Raw genomic sequence first — 16,319 nt, 5'->3', positions numbered from 1 at the left:
AACAGTATTGGACATAAAACATTTTTTCAAGAATGGTCAAGAAAGGCTTAGTTAAGTTTCCAATATGCATAAAATCACACTTGAAGGTCTAGTTTTACTGTCTTTATTTTAAAGATGCTGAAGTATCAAAATTGTTCTAAATCTTGGTCCTGGATAAGAAACTGGTATGTGAAAGAACATGAATTGATCACAGATAGGGGAGGATTAAAATATCCTCAGGAATTGGCAGTAATGATCCTTGTATATGCTATAGTGATCCATTGATGAGTTTGTTTTGTACACAGCATACATGTAAAGAAGTAGCCCTAAGAGAAAAGTTATATAGATTTGTATTAGGCCTGAATTAATAATCCTGATGAACAATTACTACAAAATAGTGAACTGTGAAAGATCTTTCAAACCAAGAAAAGAGGAAATTGAGTACTGGTACTCTTACAACAAAATAAGCTCATATATCATCTGATTTTTTTTTTTCAAATTGTCACTTGAGAAGCACTGTAAATAAAATGTTAGCAGTGATAGACATCATTTTGTTATGAAATCACCAAATTTTGTACATCCTATACTGGTCTAATTAACTACAAGAATTATTACATCTATCGAAGTGTCACTCAAATAAGTCATAATGTTATATACACTACCATACCTAACCTATCAGAATCTAACTTGGCTTTAAATTTGTTTCATAATGGTACATTCACTGATAGCCATGCTTAACTTATGTAACCAGAAACAAGATTAACAGATTCGGGTATGATAAATTTATATTGTAATAACTTTTCTAACTATAAAAGTGCCAAATTAATAAACGGCCAGGTTATAAATCTACCCATATAAGGAATAGGCAAACAAGATAGTGATTTTACTATATAAGTTTTAAAAGTACTGGTACTGTACCTGAACATGTTTTTCAGTTATATGTAGAAAGAGTATTTGGGTGGGAACTCAGAGTTTTAAAATACGACGTTCTCGGCCTATACTGCAGTTCTTTTAAGGTTAGTGGGTAGATAAAGTGATTATTTTCATCGTACATTTCTAAAGCATAGGAATGTTCCTCAACAAGTTCGTACACTTTATGAAACGTTTCTTTACACTTACCTTGCTGTATGGAGTTGGCTGAAAATCTCGTTTAATTGCACGTATCCAATTCTGTAGTAAGTCCGGATCCTTTCGGAAGCTGAAGACTGTTACTTTCTGCCCATTCCTGTAATTTCCATTACATCTGGGCACCGAGCAGCAGTGCGGCATGTTGGAGTTGATTTAAATTAAGGGAACTCGTTTACAAAATTCACAAAAACACAAATATCACCCATGTAAATGCAACGTTAATTAAGCAGAACTTCTTCACCACCATTATATTCCGTACACACAGAATACCCAAGAATCCTAGCGCATAGCGATAGTGGCAATGCGGAGGCCTTCTCTATCGGTGGTCACGGCTGTACACGCAATGCCTGTTAGTTGCACTGTGTCGTCGTCCGACATAAGTAGGTGGAAGCCAATCAACCCTGTGAATGTTGTGAATTTGCTGCGCGAGAAGGTGTGCCGACGCTACACACTGGATAGTGAAGGTGTAAGTGGAGTGGAGGATGTTCCATTTGCATGCATGTTATATGATATTATAATACAATGCATCTGTAACAGAACTGCATACCGACACATTGAAGAGTAATGGTGACTGAGGCGGACGGCGTAGAACAAACAGCACATGACTATGAGGGTTCCAACCGTACTGACAATCCAGCAACGGAAGGAACTACACGTGACAGTGATTTCGCTCCTTTACCCCCAAAACGTGTACGAACAAGTGTGATACGGAGTATTGATGACCGAACATTGGATAACATTTACGAGGATTATTATAATTGCGGTTACAATTATCAGAAACTAATGAAGCGTTATAGATGCATTAGGTCGAAATCAAACTGCAAGGGAAACAAAACATTAAAATTGAAGGCTTTAAAAAGAGTCTGTAAAAGCACGATTTGACAGAGCCAGAGATAATGGATCAGTGGTGCCCTACTGGCATATTCAAGCGTGGGCTCTGGCGGCCGCTAGAGCAGTTTCTATGGAGAATTTTAAAGCTTCGTTGCAATTTGTCAGGGCCTTCAAGGACGAGTATAATATTTCGTCCAGACATATCACGATGTTCATGGCTCGCAAAGAGATTGAAGAAGAGCATGTTAATATACAAACAGCAGAAACGGATGTGGCAGACGTCAACATGTTTATTCAAGACGGGAATATAATAAAGGCATGTGTGTGGAATAGTGATCAGCCAATATTGTATGAATTAACGTCTTCTGCAACACTTTCAAACATACAGCAAAAATCAACAATCTGTGCGTAGTTCTACGCATAGTTACACAATTGATGTGGCTGTGTCCATGAATGGCAAATTAGCGAACAAGCTTTAAATTTGTCTGCAGGGAAAGGATGGAACGTTTGGTCCACAGGTTGCAAAGAATCTGACAGCCTTTGTCCACGGAACATCCATGTTAAAGCGAGTAAAAGTGGAAAAATGACTAAGGCACATATTATGAGCTTCTTTAATTCGGTCCTCGCGGAACATGTTGGTGAGAGAGGTCTATTACTTTGCGATCCCTGGTCACGACACAAAGACTACAGCTTCATTGAAGAATGTTTTCCAAATAAAGATATTACATTAAAGATCTTGCCACCAAAGACAACCAAATACTGTCAACCTCTTGATGTATATATGTTTAGGCAATACAAGCTCTATGTCAGACGTCCTGTTGATTTTGTACGTTTGCAAATAGATACCGCGCAGGTCACGTTATATGATCGATACTTCATCATCAGTTTACACCCCATCATCTACAACCAACTATCTGCACCGAGCAGGATATGCTGTTGATGTTCCTGTTGCTTCGTTTGATAATGTGTTCACCGTGGCATTTGAGTTTGGACTATTGCAATGCGGGAACATTGTCAAAAGTGGGAAAGATTACTATGTCAACACGGTACTGCATGTGTTAAGAGTTCTTGTTGCAAGCACGTGTTCAACCTTTTGCCATATTATTCTGCACCACATCTGTTTCTTGTTACTATAATGGTCCGAAGTGCCTGTTTCGCGGTAGTTTCTGCTGCAAATTGTGTTTCTGCAATCTTTGTACGCTGTAACTTCCAAACATTGATTGTACACTAATGCGGGGTTTTACAGATAAATGCCCTTGATGGGTAGTAGAACAGACATATCTTCGTATGTTAAGCGCACTTCCAATCGAATTTAGCCGTTCGAGCTAGGGTACTTCCCTCGTAAGTCCGAAATACTCAGAATGGCGAATTTTCATTGGCTGAGGTATTTTGATGCTTGTCTGCCTGAACGATTCCACTTCATTTTGTAGGGTTTCAGGAAGGTTTTTCTACCTTCTGTCTGCGTTGCTCCGTGGATTCCTTGTCTTGCCAACAGCGGAAAATTCCCACACTTGATGTACTTTCTCTGCTATCTGTTGCGTACTGGCGAGCTATTTTTCGCAGAGATAATTGCTTTATAGCCCCCAACGGAACGTGATTTTAAGAAACGTGAGTGGCTTATGGATTCTCTTTGTCAAAAAACGGCTGTAAGAGCACAGAATTTCGCTGTATAGTCTATTCACATTTGATATACACTAAAGATATATAGTATACAAATGAGGCTCAATTCGATGGGTGCATTACCTACATATGAGCTTTGTTCAATGGGTTGACTGCAAGTGGCGGCTTGGTCCTCACTTTTTGTTTCCACCTGTCCTTGTCGATTATTGTGTAAACATTGAGTCTTCCAGCGATATATTTTGAGTGTATTTCATGTATATATTGGTGTGTTGATGAGGTGTCCATCACGGATATTTTTCAGAATATAGCTAATTATTTTAGAATCAGTGGAGTTACTGATGAAGCTACCTGTAGTCTCTACCTATTAAGTCATTCTTTGAAGGCTAAGTAAGGCCTGAAGAGAAGTTGTGCCCGTACACAGCCTTATGCACACGCCCTGGCAGAGAAAGAATTACCATGCTCTGTTAAAATTTGATGGATTCATTCTGGTGAACTCTGGTGCCTATAATACGGACATTTCGAGATAATGTTTTTGTAATTTATTTTATTTTAATTATATTAGTAATTTTTTCAGGTAGATTTCATTTGACGCCCATGCGTGAGGCGATTAAGTATATTCGTATTTTATTTTGTCATCATACTGCAATTATTTACATTATATTACAAAAGGCGCCCAACGTGAGGCCATTATGTATTTAAACTGATAATTTTATTCATCTGGCAATGGTTATTAATGATTTCAATTGTTATTCACATATATAACAGTGTGTGTGTAAGATATTTTATATTCACTTTGCACTCTTAAAGAAACTCCTTACCTCACCAATTACGACAATGTGGGCGCTATCCATTAATCGCAAAAATGCGTTGTCGAATAATAGATTAGGTTGAAATATTAGCACATTAAACACAATGATGTGGACATGTCTAAAAACCGCTCTCTTTTTTCACACAAATATATATAAGCAAGTGCATATTCAACTCAGACATTTCACCAAAACTGTTACACACATCATTCTCAACCAAGTGGGAGAACTGCAATATATCTTGTGATTTCGAAGACTAGACTCGGTAATGTAACCAATTTTCGCACTGATTCCAGGAATGTACACGCTCCACAGTATGCGGACGAAACACTTCCTTTGCAGAAAACTTCAACGCAGAGTCAATACAAGAAAATGGACTCTCACTAGAAGGCATAAACAGGTGTTTCTGAACAGCCGTCTTGACCTGACGCTGAGCAGCACGCGCACGTAGGTGTCCCCGAAAATGCGACATCTTAGAAAGCGTATTACAAAAAGAGGGAAACTCTTACCACGTTTTTTACATTAATGTAGGCACTCTCCTGTATGTGCAAGCAGATGAGGCTGAAGAGTTTAACTTTTCTGATGTCTTACCACATTGTTCAAAAAATTTAGAGTCTATAGGATGTGTGACTACACACAAAACTCTATAAAAATAAATATTCTTACCAATTGTTCACACTAATGCGAACACTGAAGAGTGTGTATAAGCAGGTGTTTCCGGAGATTAGACTTTTGCAAAAACTTCTTACCACATTGATCACAGGAAAGAGGACGCTCACCAGTATGTGTAAGAAGGTGTTGCCGAAGGCTTGACTTTTGAGTAAACTTAGAACCACATTCATCACATTATATGTGGACGCTCACCACTATGTGTTAGCAAGTGACGCCGAAGATACGACTTTCGGGAAAACTTGTTACCACATTGATCACAAGAATGTGGACGCTCACCAGTGTGCGTACGAAGATGTTGCCGGAGACTTGACTTTTCAGTAAATTTAGAAGCACACTCACTGCAGTTATGTGGACGCTCACCAGTGTGTGTAAGAAGGTGATTCCGAAGACTTGACTTATGAGTAAACTTAGAACCACACTCACTACAATTATGTGGACGCTCACCAGTATGTGTAAGAAGGTGTTGCCGAAGACTTGACTTTTGAGTAAATTTAGAACCACACTCACTACAGTTATGTGGACGCTCACCAGTATGGGTGGCAAGGTGTTTGCGAAGACCTGACCTTTGAGTAAACTTAGAACCACATTCATCACATATATGTGGACGCTCACCAGTATGTGTAAGAAGGTGTTGCCGAAGAATTGACTTTTGAGTAAATTTAGAACCACACTCACTACACTTATGTGGACGCTCACCAGTATGTGTAATCATGTGACGCTGAAGATGCCACTTTCGGGAAAAATTGTTACCACATTGATTACAAACATGACACCGCACTTTAGAATGGGCATCCAGGTGTTCTCGAAGACCCGACCTCTGAGAAAACCTTTTACCACATTGCTTACAGGCGTGTGTACGCTCGTCAGTATGTCTAAGAATATGTTCCGCAAGATTTGACTTTAGAGCAAATTTAGAACCGCACTCATCACAGGAATGCGGACGCACACCAGTATGTGTAATCAGGTTGCATTCATTACGAATGGACAAACTGCACATTACTCCACTTCCTTCTTTCAATATCTTGCACCTACTGTTACATGTACACACTTCACCTCTGGTCAAAAATGCAACGTTCTCAAATCTGGAAAACAGAAAACTAAGATTTATTAGATTTTATGATTGAATTGAAAATGAAAATCAAATACAATATCCAGAAGTAAACGCAATATATGTAACAAGATTGCTTCTTATCACATTACATAGCACTCCAAATCTCAATGATTTCAGATCAAGCCTCTAAAACACAAGCCCATATAATTTCCAATTGCCAAAAGGAATATATGATAAGTTTGCAATTAACCACAGCATATCAAAAGAATTCAAGAGGATCCAATATTGTAGAAATTATTGTGAGAATGCATCCGTTAGAGATTGTTTTACGTGCATTTTTCAACTTTATTTTAACTGAGACTCATCCCATTTAGGATGCCAAATAACACCTAATGATTTTATAGCTTCATCTTTAGTGAGGTTACATGTTGACAAGATTTACCTATCAAATACAGGGACATCAGCCAGGGCTTCTGGACAATTTTATGTCCAACTTCTGAGATACACATGTGTACTATAAAGCCGGAAAGAAATTTCGACTGATGCTCCTCACCTGCTTCAATTGGGCTAGAACCTGTCAACACATCAACGTAAAAACAAGAATATGCAGTAGGGTGCGATTCTGTGTGTCCGTCAGCAAGTTGAACTAGAAATCTCGGATCAAGAAATGGGGCAGAACTTTTAACAGTAGTAAGGTTGTAGTCCCTGATCTCTTCATCAGAGGATTCATGCCACGCAATATTCTGAAGACTCTTGTGGTCGGGATGTATTAACACAAATTTGTTTATCTTAGGAATTTCAGCTGAATGAGTAACAAGATAAGTTATGAACCTTAAAACAATAGACAGGAAATCAGCGTAAATTTCAGGGTCAACCATTTACAAAGAGTTCAAAGCTATCCAATTTCAAGATTGACAACATCTGTCAAACTCAATTCTTAGGCTGGTTGTCATGCTAGAATCTTTGAGCACACAGTGATGGGGCATATGATAGCTTGATGAGTTAGAAGTCAGAAGGGGTACAGATTACATGTGCCTCGTTTCACTATATTAACACATCAAAATTACATACTGCTTTTTCAAACCTGGAAATCAACACTCATACTTTCAATGTGTTCAAGCATTTTAACAGAATTTTGCTTAGACTGAGCTACAGGTGACACTTCAGGACGATTAGAGAATTTGCCATTAAATCTACCTTGGTTTTATTCCTAACACAAAAGTCAGGGATGGGGCCTGACAATCCCCAACCAAATTTGGTCATGTAACAAGGTGAGATAACCTTTCTTATGCAATGTATTACAAGACAAGACATCGTAGTAGACTTCAGCACTGAGCAACATATAAATAGCAGAACACTTAAAATGACATCACGAGCAATATACCAACTTGAACAATTCAATTTGTTGTGCATGAACTTCTAACATTCATATCATTATCGGGAGTTGTTTGTTCTTTACAAACCCATAAGGTGTGGGGTCCATTGTACGGGGGCACTTGTGTCGCATACACAGTTTAGATAAATGAAAAGCAAAGACATAGATACCAAAGGTTATTCTCTCTCATAAACTTGCAGCGATAATCATTGTTTGTTTGAACATGCTAAACTCAGAATTGCTATGATTATTAAGTTTTCAACACTTACAATGAAAGGAAATGCTCCTGTTGGTATTTTGAAATAAAATCTAAAACGAATGACAAAATGGCCATGGATCAAAAAAATCTGTGGATCCAATTCACAATGCCTTATTTTTAGGGATAATGCTTGTTTTCCAAAAGGGTCCAAAATCCATGTCACTGAACCTTGCAATAGTATTATTTACTGGTAAAGAAGAACCATGGCCTTCCACCTATAGTGATAATAATCACAAGTATCATACTCACGGCGTTCCTCTCATGGTGGTACTAATCCCAGGTAATGTCATACATAATGGCACCACTCACAGGTAACACAGACCAATGGTGTTCCGCACATTAGGGTAATACTCACAAGCAATGCAGACCGATGGTGTTCCTCACATAGTGAGACTAAACATGGTCACCGACTAGATCAATGATGATGATCATAATTCTGGTTTAAAAGGGCCTACCCGCTAGGTAACCAGACCCTATTTGTACGAGGTGCAACAAAATGAATCAATAATTAAAACTTCATCATGTATTCATTTAAAAGAATCTAAAGTAAATTATGTTTGAAATTAGCATCAATTCAAAACAATCAGTGGATCCGATTGACAATATTTTAATAACTTCACTATGCAGAATAGGTATGAAAGAACTTTACGATGAACCATACAACTTAGCTTGGAGTCTCAACGCTCAATGCTGCATCACCTGTTTGCATCCCAGAGTCGGCGTGCTTTCCTCCCGCACAGAGCGAATTTGCTACGTGTTTTAGGTCCTATAGTCAAGAACATCCACTCGAGGGATGGTTAGTTAGAATCCACAGTTAAGAAGATAGATTTAAAATGGTTTCATGTTTTCATACCAAACTGGTTAACATAACGTCGCTATAGTGTGAAACTCTTTCTCCACAAAGTCGTAGTATCTCTTGACCTCCTCCGTATGGAGAGAGTAGTATATGACCTCTACCTACTCAGTACTCACTTCTGTTACAAAATTGAGTAAACCTCAGATTTATCTCTCGGACCTCTTAACAGAAAATCAAACTGAGTAGTACGGCAAAGCAACTATGAGCTGCGACATAACAACTTCAACAGGAAACAACAGAGAGCATCATCAATAAGAAATATACTGCCTGCAGGAAAAGCTTCTTCCACAGTGTCTGGAAATTCTACACCATCACCACCACCATGAGAACAACAAATCGCAGAGGAAGAGAATGCAGGGAAGCAGGCTAGGAGCCTTGAAGACAGTGATTCTCCAAGCCCAAATCATTGTATGTAGCTTGCTATTGCTCCTGAGGAATAAATCCCACTTGCATTGACTGGCAGAGCACACACACCACTCTCAATCAGGCGGCACATCACATCTCAATATCAGTGATATTCAAGCACAGTTCCATTTACCAGCTGTGAACTGCTCATTGGTATTTATGCCACTAAATATCAGGAGCTAGGTATAGGTAGCAAGAAACCCGCACTGCTCACACAAAGTATAACGCAGAGGCACAACAACGAACACTGGTCTTCCTGCCCCATTCTTTATAGTGACGAAGAGAAATCTGAACCCGGATATCAACCACTTGTTCCAAATCTACAATATAATCACCAAGCTTCTGCCCAATGCCATACGAGATTATCTCCTAGAAATTCAGTACAGCAAAGATGGCCACTCTATCAAAACTTCAAGAAATTTTTACACAGTCCTAGTCAACAAAACAAGACTGACACAATATGCACACATGCTGCAGCACAGAACCTGGATCAACAATGCGCCACTACTAACCGCCTTTGCGTCCAGCCTCTACCTGCTCAGCGGTGGCACATGGGGTTGATAGCAGCTACACGGAGGACGTTATCACTGGCCATATTCACAAACAGGGACATCAAGCATTCCAGGCCATTCGGATGCGGAATTCAAACGGACGCAACTCGCTGATGCGTATCCTGACCCGGATTATGGCAACAATGAAACAGCTTCTTCGGGAAGGTTTGCTGATCTGCGTGAAGCGACATCATGTGGAAGCATCTTGGTCATCTTGACCACAGCACAGACACTGTGATCGCTGCCAATTCTATGATCATCCTACTATTGCTTTCTTCAAAATGTATGTGCGATTTGTAGTGGTCAACACACCTCAAGTGCTTGCACGAGAAAGGGATCACTAAAATGCAACACTTCCAGTGAAGATCATCCAACCTTCTCAGTTAAATGTAAGGGTAAAGATCAACCTTCTCCCACTCAGCCAGAAAAATTGTTACCTATTACACCAATCGACAAACCCTGCCCCACACTTCCCTTCCACTCTTCCCCTCCTTCCGATGAGACCATTCTGAAAATCATCACTATGGAGCTCCAGACTATTGTCCCATTCCAACGTCCTGACGTTCTGCATCGGATCCAGCTAGCGGCGCGATTTTTCTTCCAGACTCACTTTGACAGAACTTTCTCTGAGTCGTGAATGCACTGTGCATTATTTCTCCTTGATCCTAGTCCTCTGTTGTAGTAAATAAATGTTTATTACATTAATGTGTGTTTTTTAAGGGTCAAGTGAATGGTGCCCGGATAGATATCATGGAGGGGTAGCAAATAGTATTCATAAATCCATCCCTTCAGAAAACATTATCATTCTTTAAATGAATATCAATCTGAAAACATAAAAATAGAAATCACTATTGGAAATCAAATAATAGGTTTAGCAACAATTTATATACCTCTTGGGTATTCCCCACATCAGAAATTTGAATATACTGATTGTAAATACAGTACTTATATCACGATCCCAGATTTTAAAGTTACTTCATATACACAACAACACAAGCTATTTACGATCAACTATTGCATGATATAGTTACCTTTCCCTTCCCCCAAACCGCCCTACATATATACGAGCCCAGAATTTCTCATGCTCAGCTCTAACCAAGCAATGAACCGTGACATCACCATGCTACATACATGACCATGTTCCTGCACTCCTAACCATAAAAAATGTACGAACAATCCCATAGCAACATAACCAACGTCCCCAAACACTCATACGGTATACACGAAACTATTGGGTAGCATACAAACAATACCAGACATAATATGCTTTACTGAACCGCCTACTTCACAACATGAATTACAAGAAAAAGTTAAGAAGTTAGAATCCCCACTAGCTACTGTCAATCGACTCCACATTCCTCACCACACCTCCCATCTATGAAAACCTCCCCTGCCTCCCTATGAACTCCAAATATTAAAATATTCCCATGAACATTACAAGGCATACCATCGAACTGTGACCCAAATATTCACGAAGAGAAGAGTTCAAAACCTTTTCTGCTCTTCCTTCCGCGTTTGTAATTCCAACATGACTAATTTGGCTTTCATCATTTTTTCATCGGGTTTCCATGGTCCCATATCGAACTGGGAATCAAGCATGGTTTCAAAATAAGATCTTCATATTACCCTAATATTTTCTCTGGAACCACCTGAATTAAGACCGTCGAATGCCACACCTTATACAAACAAGAGTTATTCTTCATGTGAGGCTTTGCAATTTTTATTTAACTTGAAGATATAAACATTTTATGACATATGCTTCAAGCTGGATCATCTTTTATGTGTGTACGGACTTAACAACTGAGTTTCTCATCTTAGATATTAAAGAAATTTACTTTCTGGTCTGACGCGCCATAACCTCATTCCATATTTTTGTACTGTAATTTTAACTTATTTTAATCACTATTATATGTGTGCCATGTGTTTCATACTGTTTTTTGGATGTTTGTGTTTTGTTTAATTGTATCACTGGCTGATGATGACACGTAATTAGTGGCAAAACTAGTACCACTATTTTATGAACCGCATGTGATATAATTCACATCAATAAATTAGTGCTCAGAAGGTGAACCCAAAATACCTTTAATTCACTGACAAACATAAAGCAATCCTACCCCTAGTAACTAATAATGCATAACAAATCTGCACTCAGTGATAATATAACAATGGCCGAATTTTTGCAGATCATTATAAAGTAACTTTCTCAGCACCTTCCGATCCCATTATCTACCATCCTGACCAAGATGCAAATCGGAATATTCAGGTATCACACAAAATCCTCTTCACCTTACCTATGAAACCGCTCCAGCTCATGACTCCCAACATCCCCTAAATACTCTTATTACAGTCTAAGATATAAAAGATGCACTCAGGACTAAAAAGAACACTGCCCCGGACTAGATCAAATTACTTACCGACACATAAAAGAAGCTCCACATCTCTTCCTACAACTCCAAAATAAAGTGAACAACATAATTCTGCATACTGGATTCTTCCCCAGCCCTTCCCCAAAATTGGGTACATGCCAAAATTGTGTCATTTTGTAAACCCCAAAAACTACCATCCTACTTAACTTCATATTGTCCCATTAATCTCCTAACAGAGTGTTCCAAAATCTTAGAGATCACATTAGCTCGCTGTATATACACCTATCTTGGCTCCCTCCATCTCATACCTCAGTAACACACCACTTTCTGTCCTCAGCACTCCATACATGACCATGTCTTTCATATCTCTGTATCCGTCACAAAATATTGACCTACAAAAATAAGCGCAGCCCTTACCAGTCTTGATGTTGAGAATGCCTTTCAATGGACTGATATATGAATTCCATCATCTTCCAGTTCCAATGACAATCACCAATTTCCTGGCCAAAATTAGTATCCGAAACACACTTACCTACACCTCTCCAATTAAAGCAGGAGTACCACAAGGTATCCCGCTGTCACCAATTTTGTATATCCTGTTTTGTTTCAATATTACCCAACCTATACCCCCATTTGACTTGTGTCAGTTTGTGAACAAACAGCAAAACTGACTGTGGAATCCAATAACTGAACCTTGCAATCCCATCACCAAACCAATTTAAATGAAATTGAACAATGGTTCAATCTAGTTGCAAGTCGAGGATTGTGGTGACGTTTAGTAAATTCTCAGAGGCTTGCAGACTGAACGCTGAAAGGCATAACAGTCTATAATGATAATGTATGTATGTAATGTATGTAAAATTAATGTCAGCAAAAAATATATAATTATTTTCCTAATCGTAAATGTAGATGCCGTCCTCTAACAAACCCTTTCTAACCTTAAATAATCAACTCCTTGCTGTAGAGACCACAGTTACCCACCCAGGAAAAAAGTTTAAAAATAATTTTCAATGGAATGTACACATGGACCCAATTTATAAAAAGGCATCCCACAGGATTCACCACTTCTACTGGCTGTTAGGTCAAACCTGGGAATTAAAAGCCGTACCAATCACACCTCCTACCAAGCATGACTTTCCGCTTCTGAGTCAGACCATAGATAAATTTAAATCAAAATGGAATTATGGTCAAATACAGATTGCACATGTCTGGGTGAGGTTCTCCTTGTAATTTTTTTCCTTAGAAATTGTTACCGTGTTTTCTGTGGTAGTTATAGGTGAAAGAAGGTGCGGGCATAAACGGGTCTCAAACTACGAAATTAAGGTTAATGTAAAATTTTAACAAGGTTATATTTTCTTTTCAAAATCCAGAAAAGAAAAAAAAACAAGCACGGCAGGTACAGAGTAGCAATGTAACAACAGTACAATCACACAGTTACACGATTCGTGGCTCCGAGAGTCAGATACATAATTCTTGAGCAATGAGCCCAACTTTACAATGTACACCATTCAACAAAGGGGGAAAAGACCCCAATCATGCCAGAAGCACTTGCTTCCAATTACACCGAAAAGCCTCCTTGAGGCGCGCAGACAGCACGATTTTCAAGAAAGGGTTACTTGCCCTTAAAATCCAAGCCTACCATAGGCCACTCCTAATTCTACCTTCAAACTGTCCTCCAAAGACATATACACAGGGGTAGGATACCCAACCTACTGAGGCCTATTAAGTGAAAAAAGGTTAATTACATGGCCTCTAAAATACAAATTTGAGAGGAGGCGATCTTGCGCTCCTAATACACTTGTTTAAAAACCTACTTGGCACTAGGCCGCTAATGCAAGGGCTAATCCCATACTAAAGAGGTGACTTTAGAAAGAAACAATTTACATTACGTTAAAGAAGAATTGGCTGAGAAAAGTAAGTTCACCTCAAAACAATATGAGTGGGAGTTCGAGAGGGTTAGGCACTCTCTATCCCAATATATAGCTTAAAAGAGAATAGATACAAGGAGTCTTTACATATTAGGGAAAGTTACATGGTGGAAAAGCTTCGGACCCGCCCCGAGAGTTAAACTGGTGAGCTAACAAGAAAAGAAGTTATTATACGGCCATTACCTTGTTGTTGAAGTGCTGCCCGAAGAAAGAGGCGCTTCCCACCCCCTGCTATGTACTTTACACACCGAAAGATGGTACAGAAGTGGCGCCGAGACCCTAAAATCAGCAGTTTATATACTCTCGCGGAAAGTTCGAGGCGTTTCAGGAAAGAAAGCACCCGCCCACAATCACTTTATTGGCTAGGGCACAGCAACATATCCCCTTTGGAGAAGATACACCTGATCGGTTAGAAATTAATTTTAAAAATTCGGGATTGGCTAAATACAAAACAAGGGGAAAGAAAGGGGTATACAGCCAACTTAAACAATAACAGAAAGAAATTTAACAAGAAACAAACTTTTGAAGTAAAAATTTCTCCAAAAAACTGTTCTTTCACTTCGCACTAGGGTGCACTATTGTAGTTTTTCAGTAGTGTCCTCTAGAAGAGAAAGTCACACTTCTCACTACAGGTAAAACAAAAATACATAAAAAATGACACAGTTCAAAAACTCCAAAATTTCCAAGTAGTGACATCTTCTGAGAAACATGAAAATCAATACTGTAGATAAAGTTCAGACTTCCTCCAGCAGAGGAGTTTCAACTGGCGCAAATTTTAAATAAGCGGCGTGGAGGTGTACCGCCCGGTACAGACCTCCCCCCCCCCCAAAAGTTCCTCCAAGGGGTGACACAGAAATTTGTTTGAAAAACAAGGTCCAAGTTATGATGTTGATATGAAGATTAATTGCAGGAGCATTTATCGGAATTGTTGAAATTTGGTTTGATTCAGTTTCAAAAATTCTTGTAGTAACAGCAGAAGTAATGTCTTTATGTTTGTAGAAGGTTGAATTCAGAAGGAAAACTTTAGTTTTTATTTTTGAGGCAAAATTTTCTAAGTCCACCAGTTATTGCAGTAAAATCCAAGAAAATGTAGTAATGTTGAACAGGTATGTCCATATAGCTGATATGTACTTTTAACGATGATGATTTTGGCGGCCAGACCAGCCACCGCCGCTTGAGTTCAGAGGAGGCCGCTCGGACCCCTCAAGTACCCTGAGATACCGCTCGCCCGCACTATGAGAGAAGCAGTGGTGTTGAAGCACGCCGCGCACGCGGTGAACATATACAGGCCGCGGGCCTGTTACAGGTTGTGCGCCGCACATCAGCCTTGGCCGGGAGGAGGGCTCCGGCTCGCCGTACACAGGTTGGCCTCACTGGGGAAGGGCGGGCCCGTACCCTGCCTCAGGAACGGTACGGCGCCGCACTGCTGCGGGGGCACTGAAACATTAAAGCTCGGCGGCAGAATTTTGTTTGACCAGAATAATTTTTAGGGTACAGTCTCAGTGGAGGAGATGAGTGGCCAGCGGCGTGGAGATATTTATGGCATTTTATAAGCCACTGTGTGTGTGGAGAGCAGGAGACGGGAGCGTGGTAATGGCCGTGGCAAGGACAGGATGGCAGTTTAACTGTGCGAGGAAGGTTTACAAAAATACTTACACATAAAAGAAACAGATTCCACGGGCAGAAGGCCTTAAAAATGAAACCCCTCAGGAAAATAAAAATATAACCTCCTATTTCTTTCAAAATAATATGAAGCAAGTTAACACAGAAATTACACCGGTTTCACCTGTGACAGGTGAACTCTAAATATCCTCTCGGTGGCTGGATTACTTAACAATAAGGTAACCGGCGTAAGGAAGTCTAGAATGATACACGGCCCATGGAATCTGGGGGCAAGCTTGCCCGCGGGAACAAAATTCTTGACCATCACCTGGTCACCTACCTTCAAATGGGTGGGTCTCCGTCCACGATCATACCTTTCCCTAACCTTTTCATCAGACACTTTAAGATTGGCTTTAGCCTTCTTCCAAAGATCTTTAATGTTGTCCGGATCTATTGTCTCAGGTAGAATGTCACTCAGAGACCAGAGGTTAGAGAGCGGCGTGTTGGGAACGAACTTGAACATCAACGAAGCTGGAGTAAACTTATGAGATTCATGAACCGCCGAATTCAAAGCAAAAGCTAACCAATGCAGGGACGTGTCCCACCTAGAATGATCTTCATGATGATAGGCAATAAGCGCGGACCTGAGATTACGATTAACCCGTTCAGCCAGAGATGGTTGAGGGTAATAAGCCGAAGTCGTCACATGAGAGATGGACAAGTCAAAACAGAATTTACGAAAAAGATTTGATGTAAACGCCTTAGCATTATCAGACACAATATATTGGCACGGACCAAAAGAAGCAAAAATAGAATTTAGGCAAGTAATGGTGGACTGAGCGGTAGCCAGCTTAGTCGGAAATAACCAGGAAAATCTTGTAAAACCATCT

At 39.7% G+C, this 16,319-nt stretch overlaps 1 protein-coding gene across 1 annotated transcript in view; it reads right to left on the bottom strand.

The window, feature by feature from the left end:
* Window positions 1–2,244: 2,244 nt before the first annotated feature.
* The window catches only part of LOC137502348 (gastrula zinc finger protein XlCGF57.1-like), an 83,193-nt gene continuing 69,118 nt past the window's right edge, over window positions 2,245–16,319 (bottom strand). The window contains exons 4-5 of the mRNA XM_068229355.1: window positions 5,239–6,118; window positions 2,245–5,189 (exon numbers count right to left, since the gene is read on the bottom strand). Coding sequence (XP_068085456.1) covers window positions 5,043–5,189; window positions 5,239–6,118 — 1,027 coding nt within the window. The 3' untranslated portion in view covers window positions 2,245–5,042. The remainder of the gene's footprint in view (window positions 5,190–5,238; window positions 6,119–16,319) is intronic.

This window comes from Anabrus simplex, chromosome 10 (assembly GCF_040414725.1).
Source record: "Anabrus simplex isolate iqAnaSimp1 chromosome 10, ASM4041472v1, whole genome shotgun sequence".
NCBI lineage: Eukaryota > Metazoa > Arthropoda > Insecta > Orthoptera > Tettigoniidae > Anabrus > Anabrus simplex.
This window is presented reverse-complemented; position numbering and strand designations above follow the sequence as displayed.